Source organism: Molothrus ater, chromosome 17 (assembly GCF_012460135.2).
Source record: "Molothrus ater isolate BHLD 08-10-18 breed brown headed cowbird chromosome 17, BPBGC_Mater_1.1, whole genome shotgun sequence".
Lineage (NCBI taxonomy): Eukaryota > Metazoa > Chordata > Aves > Passeriformes > Icteridae > Molothrus > Molothrus ater.
This window is the reverse complement of record NC_050494.2, coordinates 3,847,495-3,868,475: the sequence shown is the minus strand read 5'-3', so window position 1 is coordinate 3,868,475 and position 20,981 is coordinate 3,847,495. Positions and strand designations below refer to the sequence as shown.

The 20,981-nt window shown below is 43.2% G+C and overlaps 1 protein-coding gene across 1 annotated transcript in view; it reads right to left on the bottom strand.

Annotated features, from left to right (window-relative positions):
* PTPRT (protein tyrosine phosphatase receptor type T) overlaps nt 1–20,981 on the bottom strand; it is a 483,954-nt gene that overhangs the window by 160,141 nt on the left and 302,832 nt on the right. Inside the window, 2 exon segments of the mRNA XM_036395864.2 lie at nt 8,650–8,759; nt 10,564–10,860. Of these exon segments, the coding sequence (XP_036251757.1) occupies nt 8,650–8,759; nt 10,564–10,860 (407 nt within the window).

Here is a 20,981-nt window from a genome sequence, read left to right as displayed (position 1 = left end):
CTTTTATTTCTGAAAAGCTTGATCAAGCAATTTTTTAAAACAGTTGATTCATTCTATTTATAACACAAGTATGCTACTTACCTGGAGGTTGTCATACATTTGAAAAACCCTGACATCTGAGTTTCTCAGAAAAACCCTCTCATTTTCTTCCAAAGATGTTACTGGAAACCAGAGGATTTTAAAAAGCATCATTAACAAATGCTACCAAGTTAAGCACATCTTGCAAATAACAGCAAATGAGTAACACACAATTAAGAATCCTATATAATTTGAAGAAGTTTGTTCAAAAGCTCTTTGAGGTGCTTATGCAGAAAAGCATCCCTAATTAGGGAAACATTTAAACATTCCCTAAGTCTAAGGCTGTGCTAAAGTAACTGGGACAGGGTGGAGAGGAACAGGAGCAAAAACAAAAAGCTGGTGCTTTGTTGGGAATACCTAAAATCAGAGGCCAGACAAAATTAGGGAATAAAAAGCAGTTACATTTATTGAAGGGCCTTCAGGTACATTTTGGGCAGATGAAGCTCACCCAGGGGCTACACCCAAAAAATGGACCACAGGGTTTTCACACTTGGTCCATTTGCATATTGGGGTTAATCTTCCAATTACAGCTCCAGGTAATGAAGTCGTTTACCCCAAGTTTGCCCCCCCAACTCCCTTTTGTTTCCATCTCTGGGCCCTGAGGCAGTGAGGTGTCCTTGACTGCCAGGCCTGGAGAGGAATTGTTGTGTCTGCCCAAACTGGGAGAGCAGCAGCTCACACTGAGTGTGGGGTTTAGAGTTGTACCCTACAGAACTGCAGGGTTACAAAGAGATGGAAAATAGAAAAGCTCAAATCCTAAGGCACCAATACAGCAGGCTCTTTCAACAAGGAGTAATCCCTGAGTAAACCCCCAGCCTGCACCTGGAGCATCCTCCCTACTGCTGTCCTTAGCTGGAGAGGCAGGAGCAGCCAAGCAGAGCCAGCAGCCCAGGCTGTGCCAGGCAGACAGAGCCCAGCCTAACTCCTATCAGCTCCCCACAGCACCTTAAATCAACACAGCTCAGACTAACTCCAGTCCTGCCACGGCATCTGATGTTTCCAAACATGATGGGGAAGGAAAACCATCCTGTTCCACCAGCACAACAGCTGCACGTGCTGACCTCTGTGTTATTGCATACAGGCAAATTGTGCTTTCCTTGCAGGGTCAGAGAAGCCACCTTGACTGAACGCCCTGGGTGTGGCAGGAGGGTCACTCAAGCACATGCTCATAATCCATGCTGACAGGAATATAATTTACCCTATTTACCTTAAATTAACCCTATTAATTAATTAAAATTGATTAAACAGCATGGGAGGGGGAGAGGAGGAGCTCTCTGTGGGGTGCCACTGGTTGTGGGGTGGGGGGGAAGATATTTCCTGTGACCTTGTGATGCTCAAGTTTCACTGGAAAGCTGTCTGACTGAGCCCTGCCTTGTTCTAGGAACAGAGCCACAGGATCTGTGACTAACACAGCATCCCAAGCTCCTGAGAGAGCGAGCAATGCTCAGATTTATCACCCTTCTCACTTGCCAAGAAATGATAATAAATCAGTGCAATCAGCACCGTTCATTTCCCATATTCTGGCCTGAATCTTTATTAAGTGGAGCCCAGAACACTGGCAGCGTTTAACCAACCTGTTCACCAAGTGCTCAGTAAATACTACAGTCAGCAGGCATAAAAGAAACAATTTCTCTTCAGCCAGCCCAGCCCTGTTGCAGGGCCCTTCTGTGCTAAGAGCCATAAACTCCAGACCTAATTGAGCTGGGTAGATGTGAACAGCTTTCCTTACACGTCACTGAGAGGGTGACACAGCCTCCATAGGGCTGACAGAGCTTCAAACTTGAACAGATGACACATGGCCACACACTTCCATTGCTAGTTTAGATTATTAAAGAAGCCTAATTCAATATGGCACAGATGCAGTAAACCCCTTATTGTTTATGTAATCAACTTTCATGGACTCTGGACAGACAAGAGACTACATCTTATAAATGCAGTGTCAGAGCAAACAGCATTAGTGCTGCAGATGAACAGGGAATAATTCCCAACAACGTCCCTGCAGGTGAGTGATAAAGCCAGGACCCAATACCCCATCTTTAATTGCTCACTGCCTGTGTTTTCAACCCTTGACAAGGTCTTGTCCTAGGTTACAATATAAAGATGTATTCCATTCCCATCCTCAAGAGCTGCTGAAACCAGGAGGGGCATTGTTTCTTCCTTATCTCCTGTTAATGGGAGGAGATAAGGATGCCTTTCCCATGACTCAGAGATAACTCCCTCCAGGAGCCATTTCTGTTTAATGGGCCCACTGCATGACTCAGAATGACAACAGCCCACTGTGAGATGCTCTGCCCAGGGGGGAGCAGCTAAACATCCCCACCTGGATATAATCTGGGGTTTGGGACAGAGCAGTCAGTCTTTCTACTGGATTCCCAGCAGCCTCTTGCCCTGGATCTTCAGAGGCAGAGACTGCACCTTTCTCCAGGATCCCTGCTCCAGCAGAACCAGCCCTGACACTGCAGGGGGGCTGAGCCACAATTCCAATGGGTCTGCTGCCAACAGCCTGACCCACAGGGTGTCAGGCTGGGTTCTGACTCTGGCAGTGGTTTTTCTTTTGTATTATTGCATGTATTTTGCTTTTCTTTTCCCTTTTCCTAATAAATTGTATTTCTGCTTTGGAGTCTCTCACTGGTTTTGCTTTCAAACCAGAACAGGTCTCCAGGATGTTCTGCTCATGCTCAGCTAAATGCAGCCCCAGCTGAGTTTAAGTGAGAAAGCTCCATCCCAGGAGTTCTGCATCCATGGAATGCAATTGAGAGGCTGTAACATGATTGATTTTCATGGGAACATTCAAAGCCACTTCTCACTGAAGGCAATTTCCCACAATTGTCATCTTTCCACTATTTCAACAGTAGAGCTTTATATAAATCGGTTGCAAGATTTTGTGGTTGTTGCTTTCCTTCTTGTGGGAGCCATTTTTCACCCTTCACAACCAAAAAAAAAGCCCCCAAACCCTTTAAATAAACAAACAAATGACTAAGCCAAGCTGAGTTTTCAACCCTTGCAGCTTTTTCTGGGGAAACCTTTTTTTCTTGCAACACCTTTTAGCAGGAAAGAATTTATCTAAAAAAAATCAGGTTTCCTGAACAGCTTAGAAAAGGGCTATGAATAGAAACGGATGCATATCCCTGCACAGCTATCACACCAGATAATCCTGCTTTTGGTTATAATAAGCATGCACTTTAAGGGGTCAAGGGTGGAAGAAATTTGTTTCCACCCTTTTATAAATACAGGCAATGCATCCCACAAATATTGACCCTCATGCAAGACTCTCTAAAGAGGCAGTTTGTGTGTAACAACCTCTCCTGCATTGCAAATGGGAGCGAGGTGATGGAGAAGAAATGGCATATTGGCAACTGGAGAGATGAAGAAGGACAGACTGCAATTTTACATGGTAACTAAGAGGATCTGTAGCCTCTGAAGTGCAATTTAAACTCAAATCCACTGGGATTAGATGTACTAGGCTCCAAGCATCCCATTAAAGAGCTGAAATTGTGTATGAAAGTCCCTTGTATTATTATTCCTGGCATCAAAATAGAGATTTACAGTGTTTCAGAAACAGTGACTGACAAAACTAGCTAGTTAGAAGCTGCAAATAGATCCTTATTTTTCCCCAAAACCACCAGGGATTTAACAATCCTAAAGATGAGGACATAAGTGATTACAGGACTACATCTTACAATGTTTAAAAAGACAATTTGCTGGTTCAACATTGCCCTTAGGCATGGCTCACTGAAAGGACTTCAGCACTCTGGGAGCCATTTTTCCAGCCAAGAAGCTGAATATTTGGGACCCACCCTTTAAATACTGTTAGGATTGCAATATCCCTAAAAATGCCTTCCCCAAGCAAGGGGACAAGTACTTCAGACAGCAGTGATAGGTGGGTTTCCCCTTTTTTCTTCTTGTTTAAGGGTGAAATATTCTAAAAACTGACAATTCTGAGAAATAGAATACATACAAAAAATGTATTTACAAAGGCAAAAGCCAGCATCACTTACAGAATGCACCTGAAAGCTCTCAGCTGCCCAAAGAGCAAAATGAAGAGATAAATAAGTTTTGTTTACTTACATTTTCTAGATGCAAGTTTGCACTAAACATACATCTTAGACAACCTCATTTCATCTAAAAGCAGAAGAATTTTAGTGCCAAAGCTGGTTCATGACCTTAAATTAGATTGCTTGCCCTTGCAGCCCAATGACAGTGTCTGTTTGATGGTAGTTTGACTTTACACACACTTAGGAAAAAATAAATTAAAAGGAATAAATCTTTGTTGCATGCCTTTGTACACAAAGGCTTTGAAGCTGAACTCCCACATGGTGTGAGGACAATGAGCAGAATTTGATTATTAGGGATTTTAAAGCAGAACAGATTTTCAAGACTGGTTAAAAAAATGTAAAATAAAAATTTCAACAAGTTGAGGTGCTTTCAGTCTGCCAGGAGACTGAAGGTGGGGCAGGATTACTGGGATGTTATTGAATTGTGCCTCTCACAGGCTGCTCCCAGAGACAACAGGACAATACCAGTGTAGCAGTGCCTCTTCCATGAGTGTCACATGCAGAACCATCTGCCTGGAGCCTTTTACCCAAACCAAGGAACCAGCAAAGCCCAGCTCTGCTCTCAGCTGGGTTTCTGAGCACAGACTGGTCTGCCTGCCTCCTGTAGGTACCTACACACCCTGAAGCCACCTGGGGACCTGTTAGAGGCTTTAAGCTTTCCCTCTGTTGCTTCCAACAGCAGCTGTGCTTCTCCCTGGCTTTCCTGATGGACAGACAGACTGACACCTCCTGTCTCACCACAAACCCTGTGAGCTTTGCTGGGCTCCCCTGGTCCCTCAGGTTTGAGCTTTTATATTTTCAGATTCTGTGCTGCTTTAGTGTGTGGGTCTGAGCTCCACAGGAGGGGATGCTGAGCTCTGTGCACAGAGCAGGGAGACAAAACAATTCCTGCTCCAGCTGGGCACCAAGGACAAATGATCCAAACCTCAGCCCCAGAGCACAAACACCGTGGGCTGGAGAGAGAAAAACAAGCAGGGTGGGACTGCAGGGGCTAAAGCTGGAATGGGACAATGAACTGCAAGATGCAAATGGAGCAGAACTGATCCAAGGACAGACCCCGTGCCCGGCCGTGCATTTTGGGGCCATTTTGGTTCATCTTGGGTGCAGCCCTGGCTGGGCTCTGGTGCTGCCCCAGGTGGATCCATGGAGGAGATCCTTTGAATACATCCCTGCTTTATTCTTTAGCTCTGGCCAGTCTCTGTTCTAGGACAGCCCTCACAAGGCATCACTCCCAGCACCCCAGAATGATCTGTTCCATCCTCCCTTTCTACCCAGCTCATATCCTCATCTTTCCAGCACACTGATTACCTGATTTGTAATTCCCAGAGCTTTCCAAGTTGTCTTGAACAAGAGGTTTCTGCTCCCCAGAAAGAGACTGTAATTAGAGAAGGATCTAGAACTGCAATTACAAGGGATCTGAAAGGTCCCTCTGTTTAAAAATCCAGCTGTTTCTGTACCCAGTGAAACAATTAATTCTGCAACTGAACACTGAGGGGGTTAAACCACTTTTAAATGCAACACTCTTGCTTTGTTAAAAGGCAGCAATACCATTTGGAAGGAAAAATACCCATCAGAAGAGACTTGGAGAAGTCAAAAAGCTTCATTAAGGTCCTTCCATTCTGTTTAGGCTCTTTAGGAGCATGCAGTCATTATGAAATTAGTGCTTCTGGCTGCCAAAAGACTTGCTGAAGGTTGTGCTGCTGAATCCCAGCCCAGTTGGCACCCAAGCAGTGGATATGAAAACTGCAACAGCAATTTGGGTTATAGGGACATCTGGCAGGGAGCTGCAGGAATGATTAGGGACCTGAGAAGAAAATCAGTCCCAAAGGGAAGCAAGTGGGATGTAAGTAGAATAGACAGTGTGATTATTTTGAAGCATTTTAGAAGCTTATAACATTTTTTTTAAAGAGAATTAGAGGGAAAATACAATATCCAGATAGAATGAAACAGATTGTGATAGTGATGGTGAGGAGGGAACTATTACTTAGGAGGAGAAGGTGAGTTTTTATTTGTTTTTATTAGGAGGGTTTGTACCCAGAGGGGTTTGAGAGACTCTCAGGGGCACAATTCTAATGTGTGAATTTAGCCAGCTACCTCCAGGTGTAATGCAGGACCTGACACCACTAACTGAAGTTCATAAAGTGATAATACTTAATAAATACTTTGAGGTTTTTGGTTTTTGGTTTGTTTTTTTTTTTTTTTTTTTAATGAATGCTTACAGGCCTTTGTGGTTTTTTTCTCCCTAACAACAGCAACACAATTGCAGAGCTTCCAGAGAGCTGTAAATTCACTGGAAGATCATTGAATCTCCCAGGACAGGGCAGAATTCTCAGTGACACCAGTGACAGTGTACAGGAATTGTGTAAGTTCCATCTGCATGGATCCCTATGTTCCAAACAGAGCAAATTACCCTGAGAGTGCCCTGGCCACCTCTCCAGGTTGAGCAACTGCTCTCCTGTATTTTTATCTCCAGCAGATGGATTTGTCTCAGGCTTCCATGGACAATGGAAAGCTTCTGTAGGAATTTTCATATGGAAGAAGGGGCAGAAATGGACAATATTTTCACTGTTACAGCTTCCAGACTCTCTGGTTCTTATGGTGCTTCTAGCAGTCGGATGTTCACCCTTTTGGAGGTGAGGAGGAATAGGAAAAGGAGGAAGAGGGAAGAGTTTGAATTCACCTTGACTTCTCTTTGTCTTCAGCTGCCAAATATGCAGAGAGTCATTATCAGAAAAGAAAAATGTGTTTGTGCCTCCACTGAGACTCGAGCAATGCTGTGACTTCAGGGGCAAAGGCACTGTCATGATGCATCACAACCCTGCAGGCATTAAAGTGTCTCAGGCAGCTGCTCTGCCTGAAAAGCTACTCAGATTGCTGAGGTCCTTTCAACAAGCTGAGCCCAAGGCAATATTTTAGTAAGAAACTGCTTCTTTAAAAATTAAAAGGAGTTATTTTTGCATCATTTGCATCATTTGATTTGGGTCATTTTAAATATGTTCTGTTATAGGTCACCTGTGTTGCCAGAAAAAAATGAACTTGTAACATTCTATTCAGATTAATTCCTTGAAAACACATCCAGGTTTATAGCCTCATTCCTTACACAGGCACCCTCAAAGACCACAAAATGAGGAGGCTCAGTTCTATTTCAGCACTGACAGATGATTTACACCCTGCACACATTTCCATAAGTGTCTCAACAGTGACCAACAATGACTCCAGACTTAGTCAAGGATTTCAGCACAGCTGAAATGACACTAAATTAGCAAGAGGAAATTCTGTTCATCTGTTTAGTGTTGCTGTGTCAAACTCAGTCTGGCCTTTGTGAGCTAAATGATGACCTAAAAGTGAAGTTACAGGAGAAAGTTTCACCCTTTGCTCATGCTGTATAAGATCTCAGTGATGTTAAACCTGCTTCATTTCCCCCATGTGACTGTGACAGAGAGAGCCAGTGCTAGTAAGGACATCTGGGAGTGACATAGCACAGGACATCCTGTCCCCAAACCAGAGGCTGGATGGGAAGAGGAAAGGGGCAGAACTGCAGGGGCAGTGTCAGAGGTGCTTCTTGCACCTGTAGCTTTTCTAAAGTGAGTTTGTACAAAAAGCACAAAAGAGAGAGTGAAGTATTGGTTCTTGCTCCTCTGTGTCAGAAAATGCTGCACGAGCCACAGTGAGGGGTTTTATGTCACCATAAAAACAAAATTATTTTTACTTTCTCTAATCTTACAGAGGTAAACACTGAACCCATAAACTGGGTTCAGGCAATTCTGGAGCACCACTTTCTGCTATTTAATCCAAGTGCCTTTACCTTCTCTTGTAGGACTGTATTACATTTCACATGATCCCCTAAAGAGTCCCTCCTCCTACATTCCTGTTCCACATATTTGGGTGTACATGACATTATAGAGAGTTTCACCAGGAGCAGATGGCAGCAGCAACACTTCACAAGAAACATCATCTCTGATAAACTCTATAATCACATTTAATTGCTTATTTCTCATCCCGCACAGGATGGTCAGTGATCACCCCCTAACCTGCTCTACTTTGTCACCAGAGAAATTGTTGGGATGGACAAATATTCTCATTGAAACATTCAAAACGAGATAAGAGTTGATGGTTGCATTCTGCTGATATTGCCAGGAAGTGCTGTGACAGGTGGAAGGCAAAGAGGAATCAGTTACAGTGTGTAGGTATCAAACCTAGCAGTGTTTTACCTCAAGATGAAGAAAACAAAGAAAAGCAAACAGACCTTGGAGCTGCTGCAGAAGGAAACAGGGCACCTGAGACATGGGGAAATGTATGGCTCTCAATTTGCCACAAATATTGGAAAGAAATCTTTCTCTTTTTTGAACTGGAAACTTTTCCAGTGGTAGCAACAGACTATCCTGAAGTTTCTTATCTATTTTAATCAGGTTTCTTTTAGCACCTGCTGAGATCTCTGAGAGCTCAGGATTGGCTTAAACACACATGAAGAGGGCCCTGTGGCACGTATTCCTTGACAACAATCTGTTCTTCTCACCTCATAGAGTGTAATGATGCCATTTGTCTCATTTGGAGGCTTCCACTGAACGTAGATCTTCTCTTCAAAAGGTCCTCCTTGAATAGATTCCAAGGGAACGGGTCCAGGAACTGCAGGGGGAAAAGAACCCAGACAAACTGTGTTAAAAACTCCACCAGCTCCAGCTGCACACACATGAGACACCGAAAGGCCATCAGACAGGAAGCAGAGTTTTTAAAATAAATAAATAAAATTAAAAATTAAAATCCCTCAAGGCACTACCATTACCAAGCTACTATCAACGTGAAAAGCTTATTTTTCAACTTTTGGTTCAAATAACAATACCCTAATGTAACCACTATGTGACAAATAAAATCAGAATCCATGAAAATATGATACTAATTTCAGTATGATTTTATTCCAGTACAGCAGAGCAGCAGCAGGGAATTTAATTTGTCCTTTTCCACCCATACAACAGCAGAACTCTCCACCTAAACAGCCAGACTGCACCTTGGCATGGAGATGCTAAGGGGCTGCACACCTTTATCCATAGGAAAGATTGATTTGCTTAGTGAAGTAACAATGCAAGATTTATATTTCATTACAGCTACAAGGCCAGCTCAAAAAAAATCCACCTACTCCAGCAAAATGTTAATGCCGTGGGAGACAACCAACTAAATGCACTCCCAAGCCTGTCTGATAAAAACCCTGCTCATTTTTCTGAATTATCTGCCATCCTTTTGTGGCTCCCCATGTGATATATGGGGCTGGAGGAGCCACTTTCAGCTGAGAGAAACTTAGGACAGCAACTTGTACAGCCCAGGCAGAGGAATTTAGTCCTTGGTCTGAAATAGCTCCGGTGGGATAATAACATTTTAAACTTTCCATCAATTCCTCTAGAAAACTGTTCTTTCATATCCACAAACATTCTTTTATGCCCACAATTAATTTTGCTTCTGAGATCTCTATAAAATGGGATGTCCAGAAGATCACCTTTAAGAAAAAGCTACACTCTGGAAAAGAAGGAACTATACATTTTTTGGGATGCCTTCTTTTGTGTGAAGGCACAGGAAAAATCAATAAATACCAGGATTGCATTTGCCCATATGACAAAGGAAGCTGCTGTGTGGTTCAGAATACCAAGAATTAAACCTACAGCTCTTTAACAGCTTCTCAGGCTGGCGTCTGTCATGCCCAAGCACTTCAGGGACTTTTGCCCTTTCAAGAACATGGCTGTGAAATGGAAATCATTTAAACCTACAAGTTTTACACTCAAAACAGACACACTGTCCAGAGAAGCTGCACCAGTCTTGTGGGACAGAGGGTTATGCTGTTATTTACAACTTGAAGACGAGTTTTCCCTCCAAACCCAACCAACCAACCCCACTGTCACAGACATATTTCATGAAAATTCCTTTTGCCAGGATTTTTTCTCCTGAGAAGCTGGGAAGCTTCAGCTTCTCCATGTTTTGCTGCTTTGGAATGTGATTTGGAGAATTGTTTACCCAGCATGTAAAATTGTTTTTACTTGATGACCAATGACAGCCACCTGTGTTGAGGCTGTGAGCAGCCACAAGATTTTATTATCATTCTTTTCCTTTCCTTGCTCCCTTCTGATGAAATCCTTTCTTCTATTGTTTTAGTATAGTTTTAATACATCATTTCAATGCTTCTGGCAGGAGGTGGCCTAGTGAGGCTATATATGTATATTGTAAATGATATAATATCATTTACAATATACATATATATACATATATGTATGTATATTGTAAATTATATATCATTTTAATATAATATATATCATAAAATAATAAATCAGCCTTCTGAAACATGGAGTTAAGAGTCTCATCTCTTCCCTCGTCCTGGGACCCCTGTGAACACCACCACGCTTGGTGACCTCCAGTGAGTTGCATTGACTACCCCACCACAACTCACCGTCCTCCTCAGTCTGCACCACCAGCTCCTCGCTTTCCATTCTGCCCTCGGGGTTGGAGAGAGCCAACCTCAGCCTGATGGTCATGAAGGGCCGGAGCCCCCGCAGGGTGTAGTGGGAGGAGGTCTGGATGAGCTCTTCTGCCTCGAATTTCTGCTGGTTGAAGACATACTGGTAGTGCACGGTGAGGTTGTAGCTGTGGCAGCGCGTCACGGCGTAGCCGAAGGGCTCCCACTGCAGCGTCAGCTGCCGCGAGCGGATGTCCACCACCTCCACGTTCTGCGGCCCGTGCACGGGGTCTGGGGAGCAGGAGGAGAAGTACAAATGTTATAAATCAGAAGCTTGGCTAGGCCAGTGTTCAAGCAGCAATCAATTTGTTAATTAATATGGTAAAGTATGAGCAATGCAGGGTGCAGTGGGGGTAGTTTTCCCTCCAACTGCACACCCATAGTTGAGGCTTACAGGTATTTATAGGGGTACTCATCAGCTTTCTCAGCAGTTTCTATTCCAATGTTTACTCATCAGCAGTTTCTATTCCCAATTTTTACGTCACAATTCTATACACTATTGTGATTTAGTTTTTCTCAGGATGTATCCCAAAAGGAGCATCCCCAGATGGTGCTGGTCTGGTTTCTGAAAGAAGAAAGACGAATCCCAGCTGGTGGATCCAGCTCCCCAGATGTGGGTCCTCCTTCTAATTGCAAGGACTATAAATCTCATACAGTGATGTCCAGCTTCCCTTGGTTGAAACCATAAATCCTTGAGGTGATGTTCATCTTCATTTCTTAAGCTGTTTTTCTCTGTTTTGTTAAGGTGTAAGACAAGCATGTTTCCTTTTTATATATTCTAAAGCTATAGTTTCAAGGATACAAGCAATATTCTGAAATTATACTTCAAAAGGTTATTATTGCAGAACTCTTTAAGGCTTAACTACAAGCAAAGAGCAACATCCTTAACGCTTTAATTCAAATGCTCCTAAATCAACCAAGGTTAACTGCAAACAAAAGGCAGGTTAAAGGACTTTTTCCATGCTTTACTCTCCTCAGTTATTATTAGAATTCACAACTGTCCCATTGTCGGTCTCCACAGACATCACAATCACAAATACACACATTGCCTGCATGTATCTGACACGAAACACAGCTTTGTATTTCACACAAACACAATTTGATGTTTAATCAAGGCAGCCATCCATTAACACGCTTCCTTCCGTGTCCCAGCACTCTGCAGTTTTTGTCTGTTCAATGTATGAAGTGGCTGGGAAATGATCATCGAATCCACAGCTGCATTCTGGCTCCTGAGTTTTGCCAGGAAATTTCCTGTCATGAGGCCCTGAACAGTGGTTATGTTGCTACTCACTTCCAAAAATTTAGAAAGGTTTCTTGAAACCTTATCAAAAACACAACAGAAGACCGAAGAGAGAAAATATTACGGCATGGGGAGCAAAGGATTTTCCATACCATGTTCTCACCCACACCATGGAGAATTCACCTTTTAACCCTTTAGCCCCTCCCAAAGCTCTGTCCATTGGCTCCTCCTTCCCTGCCCAGTGATGGAGTTCCCTGCCTTAAATCCTGATTGGAGCTCAGGTGCTGCCATAGTGACAAACTGATCCTCCAAAACGTCCCAAACCCAGGGCACTGCCAAAAACAACACATAACTATAAATCTATAAAACTTCTCTTAACATCTGACCATGGTATTTGCCTTCTCATTGTGAGAGTCAGTGCTGTGCTCCTGATTCCTGTGAAATCTCACTGAGTCCAACAGTGGCAACAGGATTCCGTTGCAGAAAGGTAGAAAAATCATAAAGGGTTCATAAAATCAAGCCTGCTCTCCTAGAATCAGTGGCTGGCCTTGTCAAAGCTAGCATTTTGCAACTTCCCATGTGAAAGCAATCCTGGTGTGAGCAGTTCATTAACATAACAATCTATCCCTGGGTGAAAAACAAGCAGCACCTGTAGAAACTGTTTTTATACTGTTAGAAAAATGAAAACTAACTCTCACAAACAGCTTTCCCTGCATGTACACACTGAGAGATTGAGTGACCAATCAATACAGGATAACAACTTGTTACAAACCAGTAAAGTAATTGGCAAGCAAGCTACTGACCAATTGGAGTCACACATGAGGTCTGTAAAACTGTTATAAAAAGGAGTTATGTGAATAAAGAATGGCTTTTTTCCACCATGAAGAAAATGGTGTTCCATGTGATTTATTCCCATAAGATTCCATCAGGTGGGGGGTGGGGAAGTTGTGCTTTCTTCATTCTTATAAAAAAAAAAAAAAAAAATAATAGTAGCTGATGGCCTGCTTGGCAGTGCTTAATGACCCTGGTGAATCCAGCCCTAAGTGATGCAAACACACAGGAAATGGCCCCTGGGGAAGGAATGAATTCAGGTCTCCCAGCTTTGAATTCAGCTCCATGGCCCCTACACCCTCCTGCCACCTCCAAACCCACTCTGCTCACACTGAAGCCCCAGAGTGAAAGAATCAAGACCAAGGGATCAGCTGTTGGATTTCCAACATCCTGGAAATTCTGGCAATGAGGTGTACAGGCAGACCCTGCCACTCCTGAGTATGTTTTCTGAGTCATCTCAAGCTGGTGCCAATAAAACTTTAATTTCTGATCGTCTCCATGCCTTGGTCCCATCAAAGTTTCTTTGCTCTTTATTATTCTTTCTACAGTATCTGGCTGAGGTAAACTTTGAATATTCATGTGGAGGAATCATTTTCACCTGCTGTTCCTTAATTTATTTTTAACAGCCTAACTCAAATGCTCTGACTAGACTCTGCCCTTTATATAAAATATAAATGCATGTGCCACTAGACATGTAGATATAAAGAATGAAGGATGACTGAGTGAAATCAGTGTTTGAGATAAGTCAGACCATAAAAATTCTACAGATGTCAGGGTTTGTTTATCTGACATTTCTCCAACTTGTATTTGCTCTTTTGCTCAATATATATCTGAACAAGGTAATCAGAAAATACATAATTTCACATAAAGTTTCTTAATTTATAGCACAATTCAGGGTTCTTCCTTCTTCTCATAGTCTCTCACGACTTCAACCTACAAAGAAATGTCTTCATGGGAACCAAAATGTTGGAAGGATTCCTGAATACCAGTCACACCTCTTTGAGAGATAATTAAAGTGTAAAAAAACCCTTCTAGTAATTCTTGAAAGTAAAGCACGCGCCAGCCACCCTGACTTCAATCTACTCATGCATAAGCAGAAAATACATTTTAACAACCTGCACATTCTTGTATTACTGCTAAAAATCCCCTAAGGACTGGCAGAGGGAAAGTATTTGCATCTTTTTATAGATATTTACATGTGCAGACACTTTGGCAATGGGATGGATATTAAAAGACCATGGGTCTAATGCTAGCAAATGTTTTAGGTTTCCCTATAAATCATGTCAATCCCTCAGCATCCAGAAAACACCTCTTAAAAGTGAGTCCTTAACTCTGTGTGTCAAACAAAAAAGGATTAATTTAGAAATTAGGAAATTTTTATGCATGAATATACACATATATATTTGGTATGAGGTGCTAAGCATTCGTTTTCTATAAATCCCTGAAATTTATGTTTCTGCAGATGAATTGTACAGATAAATTAGGTCTACAAAATAATGTTCTTTGAAAATATTCAGCTTCTGAAACACCAAAGGTAATCCCAAGCCTCATTCCAAGATGCATCCAAAGGAAAGAAAAGCAAAAGCAAATGCAGATATTTGCCCTGCCGAAGTCTGCATTACACCAAGCACTCAACTGCAGAGCCCAACTCAGAACGTGGCTGAGAAGAGGCAAAAACATTTCACAGAAATGCAGCAAGGCAGCTGAAAATGGCAATTCACCACCATGGTAATCTTAGACTGACTCTATTTTATTTTTTTAATTACAAATATTGCCCTTAAATCAGTCATGTTATTGGGTGAATCAGCAATGGATGTCAGATGTGCTGACTGTACCTGTGAGTAAGGAGCAACCTGATCATCACCTCACCAAGTCATCTGCCCAAAGCTGGCAAGGGAAGATTTCCTGCAGTTTTTAGCAGTTTTCTCATCCTGTCCACATTTGCCCTTTCCTTTCCTACCCCAAACCCTAAGCTCTAGAAGATTCTTGCAACCAGCTTCTAATTCTGCTCAAAACTCTGCTGTAAATGCTGTAAGCTCCATCACACACACAGTTTGAAACAGTCTCTGATTGAGTAACCAGCCTGTGAACCACAGATGAGTTTGGTACAAACAAGGAAATCCAAATCCATAGTGCAGACCCCACTATACTGCATTTTTCCCAAGAACCATCTGTTCTCAGGCTGACAGTCCTAAACCAGGTCTCAAATACCAATGTCCTGAGGTGTCCCTGCAAGTGTAGAGATAGACATCTGGTGGCTGTCTAGATCTTTAGGTAGAGGGAGAATAAGTAAAAACTACTTAAATTTTAGTTTCAGAGAGAGAGAAAACATACTGGAATTAAATCAACAAAGAGAAGCTGGCCCTGGAAAGCTTTATATTCTCTCCAGTTCTCTTGGTTTCAATCTCCTTTTTTTCTGAATACTGAGGCTATATAATTTCAAAAATGTTTTCTTGTTGCCACACTGATTTCCTCCACAGCAGAAGCCATTGAAACCTCCTTTTCCAGGATGAGATTTTGTATTGTTGTTTTTAAAGGGCAGTGGTCCCACTGTCCTCTCTATATAATTCTTTCTGCCTATTAGCTCTGTGAGTATTCAGTCTCAAAAGGTCTGTAGCTATTCCAGGGACCTGTCTAACATCACCTTTTTCATAATGTTTTCTTCCAAAAGATAAGGGAAATTTATAATTCATGTACAGTTCTCTGGTAGTGCTGATATATGAGAGTGGACAAAAGTCTCCATTTTTGTATTCTTGACATGATAGCTTCCAAATAATGCAAGAAAATATCTGAAAAGTAGTAACTTTGCACTTGGCTGGTGGAATAAGAGCTGCTGATACATATATCAGCTTCAACTATACAAAGATAGCCACCAAAGCAAGATAGAAACAGACCAGCTCAAATTGAATACTTAGGAAATCAGATATTAGTGTAAACTATAAAGTTCCCTGAAGTAAAATTTTCTATGGGTCCTAAGAGCTTGGGAAAAAAAAAAAAAAAAAGGAAATTCTTAAGAAGCTTAAACAATGAAACAGCTGCCAGAGATCTGAAACGAGTCTTGAACCCACGCAAGGAAAATTGCAGTCTCTGGGATTTCACTGTGCAAATGCTGTATTTTTATTTCAGCCTGGTTGAACCATTAATTACATTTGGAACGTTCGCATCAAAGTCAAGGACTGAACAGTGTTTTTTAATACCTCATCACCCACTGATGCTTTGCTACCTTTCATTACTCTGGTGGGCTGCAGCAAACACTCAGCAGCCAGGAGCCTTTCTGGAGTCCTTGGGGTGTGCAAGTCTGGAGGGGTCTGGAGCTTGAGTCCTATGAGGAGTGGCTGAGGGAGCTGGGAAAGGGGTTCAGAAAAGGAGGCTCAGGGGGGACCTTGTGGCTCTGCACAGCTCCTGCCAGGAGGGGACAGCCGGGGGGTCAGGCTCTGCTCCAGGGAACAGGGACAGGAGGAGAAGGAACGGCCTCAAGGTGCACCAGGGGATGTTAAGATTGGATATGAGGAAGAATTCTTCACAGAAAGGATGGCCAGGTGTTGGAACAGGCTGCCCAGGGAGCTTTTAGAGTCATAGCCACTGGAGGGATTTAAACCACATGTGGGTGTAGAGGACCTGGGGACATGGTTTAACAGGGGGCTTGGCAGTGCTGGGCCAACACTTGGACTCAATCTTAAAGGGTTTTTCTGGCACAGCCATCTTTTATGAAAAATCCTTTCTTTAGGATTTTTCCTCCTGAGAAGCTGAGAGGCTTCAAGAACAAGATGTAACCAATGGTTATCTGCTGCTGTGGAATGCAACAGGTGCATCTGGGATTGGTCTCATGTGGTTGTTTCTAATTAATGGCCAATCACAGCCCAGCTGGCTCGGACTCTGAGAGACACAAGCCTTTGTTATTCATTCTTTCTTTGCCATTCATAGCTGGCCTTCTGATGAAATCCTTTCTTCTATTGTTTTAGTATAGTTTTAATGTAATATATATCATAAAATAATAAATCAGCCTTCTGAAACACGGAGTCAGATCCTCACCTCATCTTCGGACCCCTGTGAACACGGTCACAGGTTTTCCAGCCTAAATGATTTGATGATTCTGGTGGCCTGAATGAAACAAACTCTCCAGTGATCCTTCAGTGTGTTCTCAGTCCATTGTTGAGGAAACAATGTCCAGAGACTGCTTTTCCTGCATCAGAATTTCACAGAAAAGCTGACTTTTAAGGTCAGTTTTGCTCATTCCTTATTGAGTGTCACGGAGCTCATTTTGTTCTCAGCCCTCCTCCCTCTCAAGGTGAGGCACAGAAGAGAAAAGGATGGTTTAGATTATCAATAACAATTGTCAGAGCTCTGTAACCCTCCACCAGGGGAAGAAAGGAAGCTGTGGGGGGACACTGGGGTTTGAACACAGAGCTCAAATCGAGCAGGGAAGTTAAACACAGACAATCAGCTGCTGCCCCAGGGTTAAGTACCTGCTGCAGGAGCCTAATTGCAAGAAATTGCTGCTGTCAGTAAAGGCAGGACAGCGAGTGGAGATGCCCCTCCTCATCTGGGGCCCTGTGCCCGTGTCCCCTGACCCTGTGGAGAGCAGCAGGCAGAGTTTATTAGCAGTGCACTGATTAAATTCTGTTTCCCAGCAGCAGGTTACAGAGACTGAGAATGCACAAAGGGAAGAAAAAGGAGTGTGCCATGAGCAGCAGCTTTGTGTGAGTCCTGAATTGGTACTTTTAGATACAGAAATAGAGAAAACAGGTGTAAGTATGAATTCTGTCTTCCCCTCATCACCCCAACCAGCACAGGCCATCCAGAATCTGGGCACCCCAGTAAAGCCCCCAGCCCATCCTCTAGGCAGACTGGGAGGAGATAAGGAGAAAATTGGATTCACTGGGAGCTGGTAATGCCACTAAAACCTGTGTTCTCCCAACTACCAGCACGGTACAGCCTCCCTCTGTAGCCCAGGAAAAATTTAAATTCATTTTTATTTACAAAATATAAATTTGGCATCATCACAGAGTGAAGTGCACAGAATATTTCACTCCCACAATAAATTGAAATAGTGGCCATTTTTCAAGCAACAGCAACAAAACTCGTGATCACAGAATGTCTAAAAGGCTTGGGTTGGCAGGGACCTTGAGGATAATCTCATTCCAACACCCCTGCTGTGAGCACCTTCCTCTAGAGCAGGGTGCTGCAAGCCCCACCCAGCCTGGTGTGCAGTCAGCAGTTAGATGGTTTCCTTTGTGTTTTTCAGAGACAGTGTTCTTGGTCTATGGATGGAAAACCAAGCTGAAATGTGTCCAACAATGATTTTATTCAGGGTGTTAGATAAAAGCTGAAGCCTTCTCTCTCTCTCTTTATTCCCCATCCCTCATCTTCCTCCCTTAATTTCCACAGGATGAAACAAGTCTAAGGAAACACATTTACTATCAAAAAATGCAGCAAAGCAAACGGAGCAAAACTAATCCAGAGGTTTACCTTAAATGCAAAATTCACTGGGGTGTGGTGGCTCAGGGTAAACCCAGCCCCTTCACAGTGTGTGCTGCTCATCTCATCAAAGAGATCCTGCCAGAGGAATTGTCCCCCAAACACCTTCCCCAGCCTTGTCCCAGGCACAGCCGCCTCTGAGGGATGGACAACCCTGTCCATGCCTCGAGTGCAACGTGTCCTTCTGTGACAGCTCCTCTGCTGAGCCCTCAGCTGCTGCTGCCCAGCACATTTCAATGCCTCTGAGCCAAAATGAGGGATAAATACCTTTGCAGACATGACAGATGAAAGCACTGATTAAACAGAGATCACCAGTCTTGCAGTGCTGGGAAAGTGTTTTGGCTTTGGACGTCTCTGAGGAAAGAACATCTCCCTAATATTTGGTTCTAAATTTGCTATCTTTTAAACCACTTCAGATATCATCACTGGTCCAAAGGCAGTGCAGACAGAGCTGAAAGTAGGCAATTATACAGAAAGGGGTGTTCTGAAAGACTTGCAACAGAGAAAAGAGAAGAAAGGGGTGAGACTGACACAATAAAATCACCAGAGAACAAACAATCTGTTTGTGAGGCCTTCAATCACTGCAGCCCAAATCATGTACAAAGAAATAGGTGTCATTACAGCTGATGAACTAAACCAGGCTACTTTAGGGCATTCTCTGAGCAATAAAGAAAAAGGAATGGTACCACACTATTATAAAAGAACTAGGAAATAAGTTAGATAATGGAGTATGTGGTTAGGCAAGCCAGGGACTGAGCTCTCTCCACAACTAACATAATCATTTTAATTCAGTTAACTGCAAATACTCTTCACTTTTTTATTAATCTGGTTTTGTTTCAGTTGCAAATTTTAGTTGAAAGACCCCCAAGATTTGAAAATATCTATAAAAAAAGGAAAATACTTGATACATTACAAATCCCATAAAACATCCTCTAGTCTCAGACTTCTACTTTGCTAAACAGAACCAAACAAAACAAATTTAAAACAACCCCAACACCTTTAAATGGATCCCAGATCTATCTGGACCCCTCCATTTGTTGCAAAACGTGCCTGTCACACTCCCAGACCAAATCCAGGGGCTGGCCAAGGGCACAGGGAAAGCAGAGGCTGTGCAGAGCAGGACCTGAGCTGGCAGCACAGCCTTCCCAGCACTGCTACAGCCAGAGCTGAGCTGCCAAAGCTCCACTTGTAAACAACTTCAAGATAATTAAGCACTGCTTTTTAAAAAAAGGTTTATTAGCATCTATTTAAAGGAAATTTTTTTTCATTATATTATGAAATGGCAAAATGAGAGCTTGCTTTCTTTTATACCCCAAACCTGTTGTGCCCTAACACACTTAAAAAATAACAATTTAAAAGAACAATAAAGGATAATTACTGATTTTATTAAAAATATCTATCATGGATACACATAGCGGTAGCATTCCATGGCTGGGAACAAAATGTACATTACTGAGCATTTTGATGATTAAATACAACAGCTTAATTAAATATGCTAATGAAAGTGAGATTAGAAAGCAGGTAAGCCACTGGTTTTTTGCCAACCAAAAGTAAAAAAGCGGATTTTACAAATTTATTTCATTATGCATCAATAAAATATTTATTTTAACTGTTTGTTATACTAACACACACATGCATTTATTTTTATTATCTCTTCCTCTGTGTGCTTTGCTATTTTCCTCAAATGGACTAAGTGGAGGAGACTCAGAGTAACACAGAAACTGGATCCTAAAAAAACATAAATTATCTCTATAAAATAAATAAGGTAATCAAAATAGTGAGTAAAAGAGAAACTTCCTCTACACAGGCTATTCAATTATTCTGAGCAGCAGAAAAGGTAATTATTTTTTAAGACGTGTTTTCTCTCATTTGTAATTGTGGGTTCTTTTAATGCCTGTGCAACCTGCAAGAGAAATTCTCAGTATTCCTTCAGAATCATGTTCTTCAGAAACAAATATATTTAAAAGATTAAAATATCCCTGGTTCTACTTGTTGATGTGTCAGAAAGAGCTTCTAAAGTTGATGAAACAGTGGCTTTGAGAGCACTACTGGAAGAGCCAAATTGTCCTAAACCTCTTGAGCTTTCATCAGGACATCCAGGGAGGTGATCCAGCCCTAGGGGCACCTCTGGGTGCTGTGCCCAGTCCTGGGGACACCTCTGGGTGCTATGTCCATTTCTGGGTGCTTTGCCCAGCTCTGGGGGCACCTCTGGGTGCTGTGTCCATTTCTGGGTGCTGTGTCCAGCTCTGGGGGCACCTCTGGGTGCTGTGTCCAGCTCTGGGGGCACCTGTGGGTGCCGTGTCCAGTTCTGGGTGCTGTGTCCAGCTCTGGGGGCACCTCTGGGTGCTGTGTCCAGCTCTGGGGGCACCTCTGGGTGCTGTGCCCAGCCCTGGGGACACCTCTGGGTGCTGTGCCCAGCTCTGGGGACACCTCTGGGTGCTGTGTCCAGCTCTGGGGGCACCTCTGGGTGCTGTGCCCAGCCCTGGGGGCACCTCTGGGTGCTGTGCCCAGCTCTGGGGACACCTCTGGGTGCTGTGTCCAGCTCTGGGGACACCTCTGGGTGCTGTGCCCAGCTCTGGCTCCTCAGCACAGCAGGGCCAGGAGCTCCTGGAGCTGGGGCAGGGCCTGGGGCAGCTCCGTGCCCAGGAAAGGCTGAGGGAGCTGGGGCTGCTCAGCTGGAGAGGAGCCCCAGGGAGAGAGAGGGGCCTCAGCCCTGGCTGGCCCTGGGTGTCCCTGGGTGTCCCTGGGTGTCCCTGGGTGGCCCTGGGTGTCCCTGGGTGTCCCTGGGTGTCTCTCTCTGTCC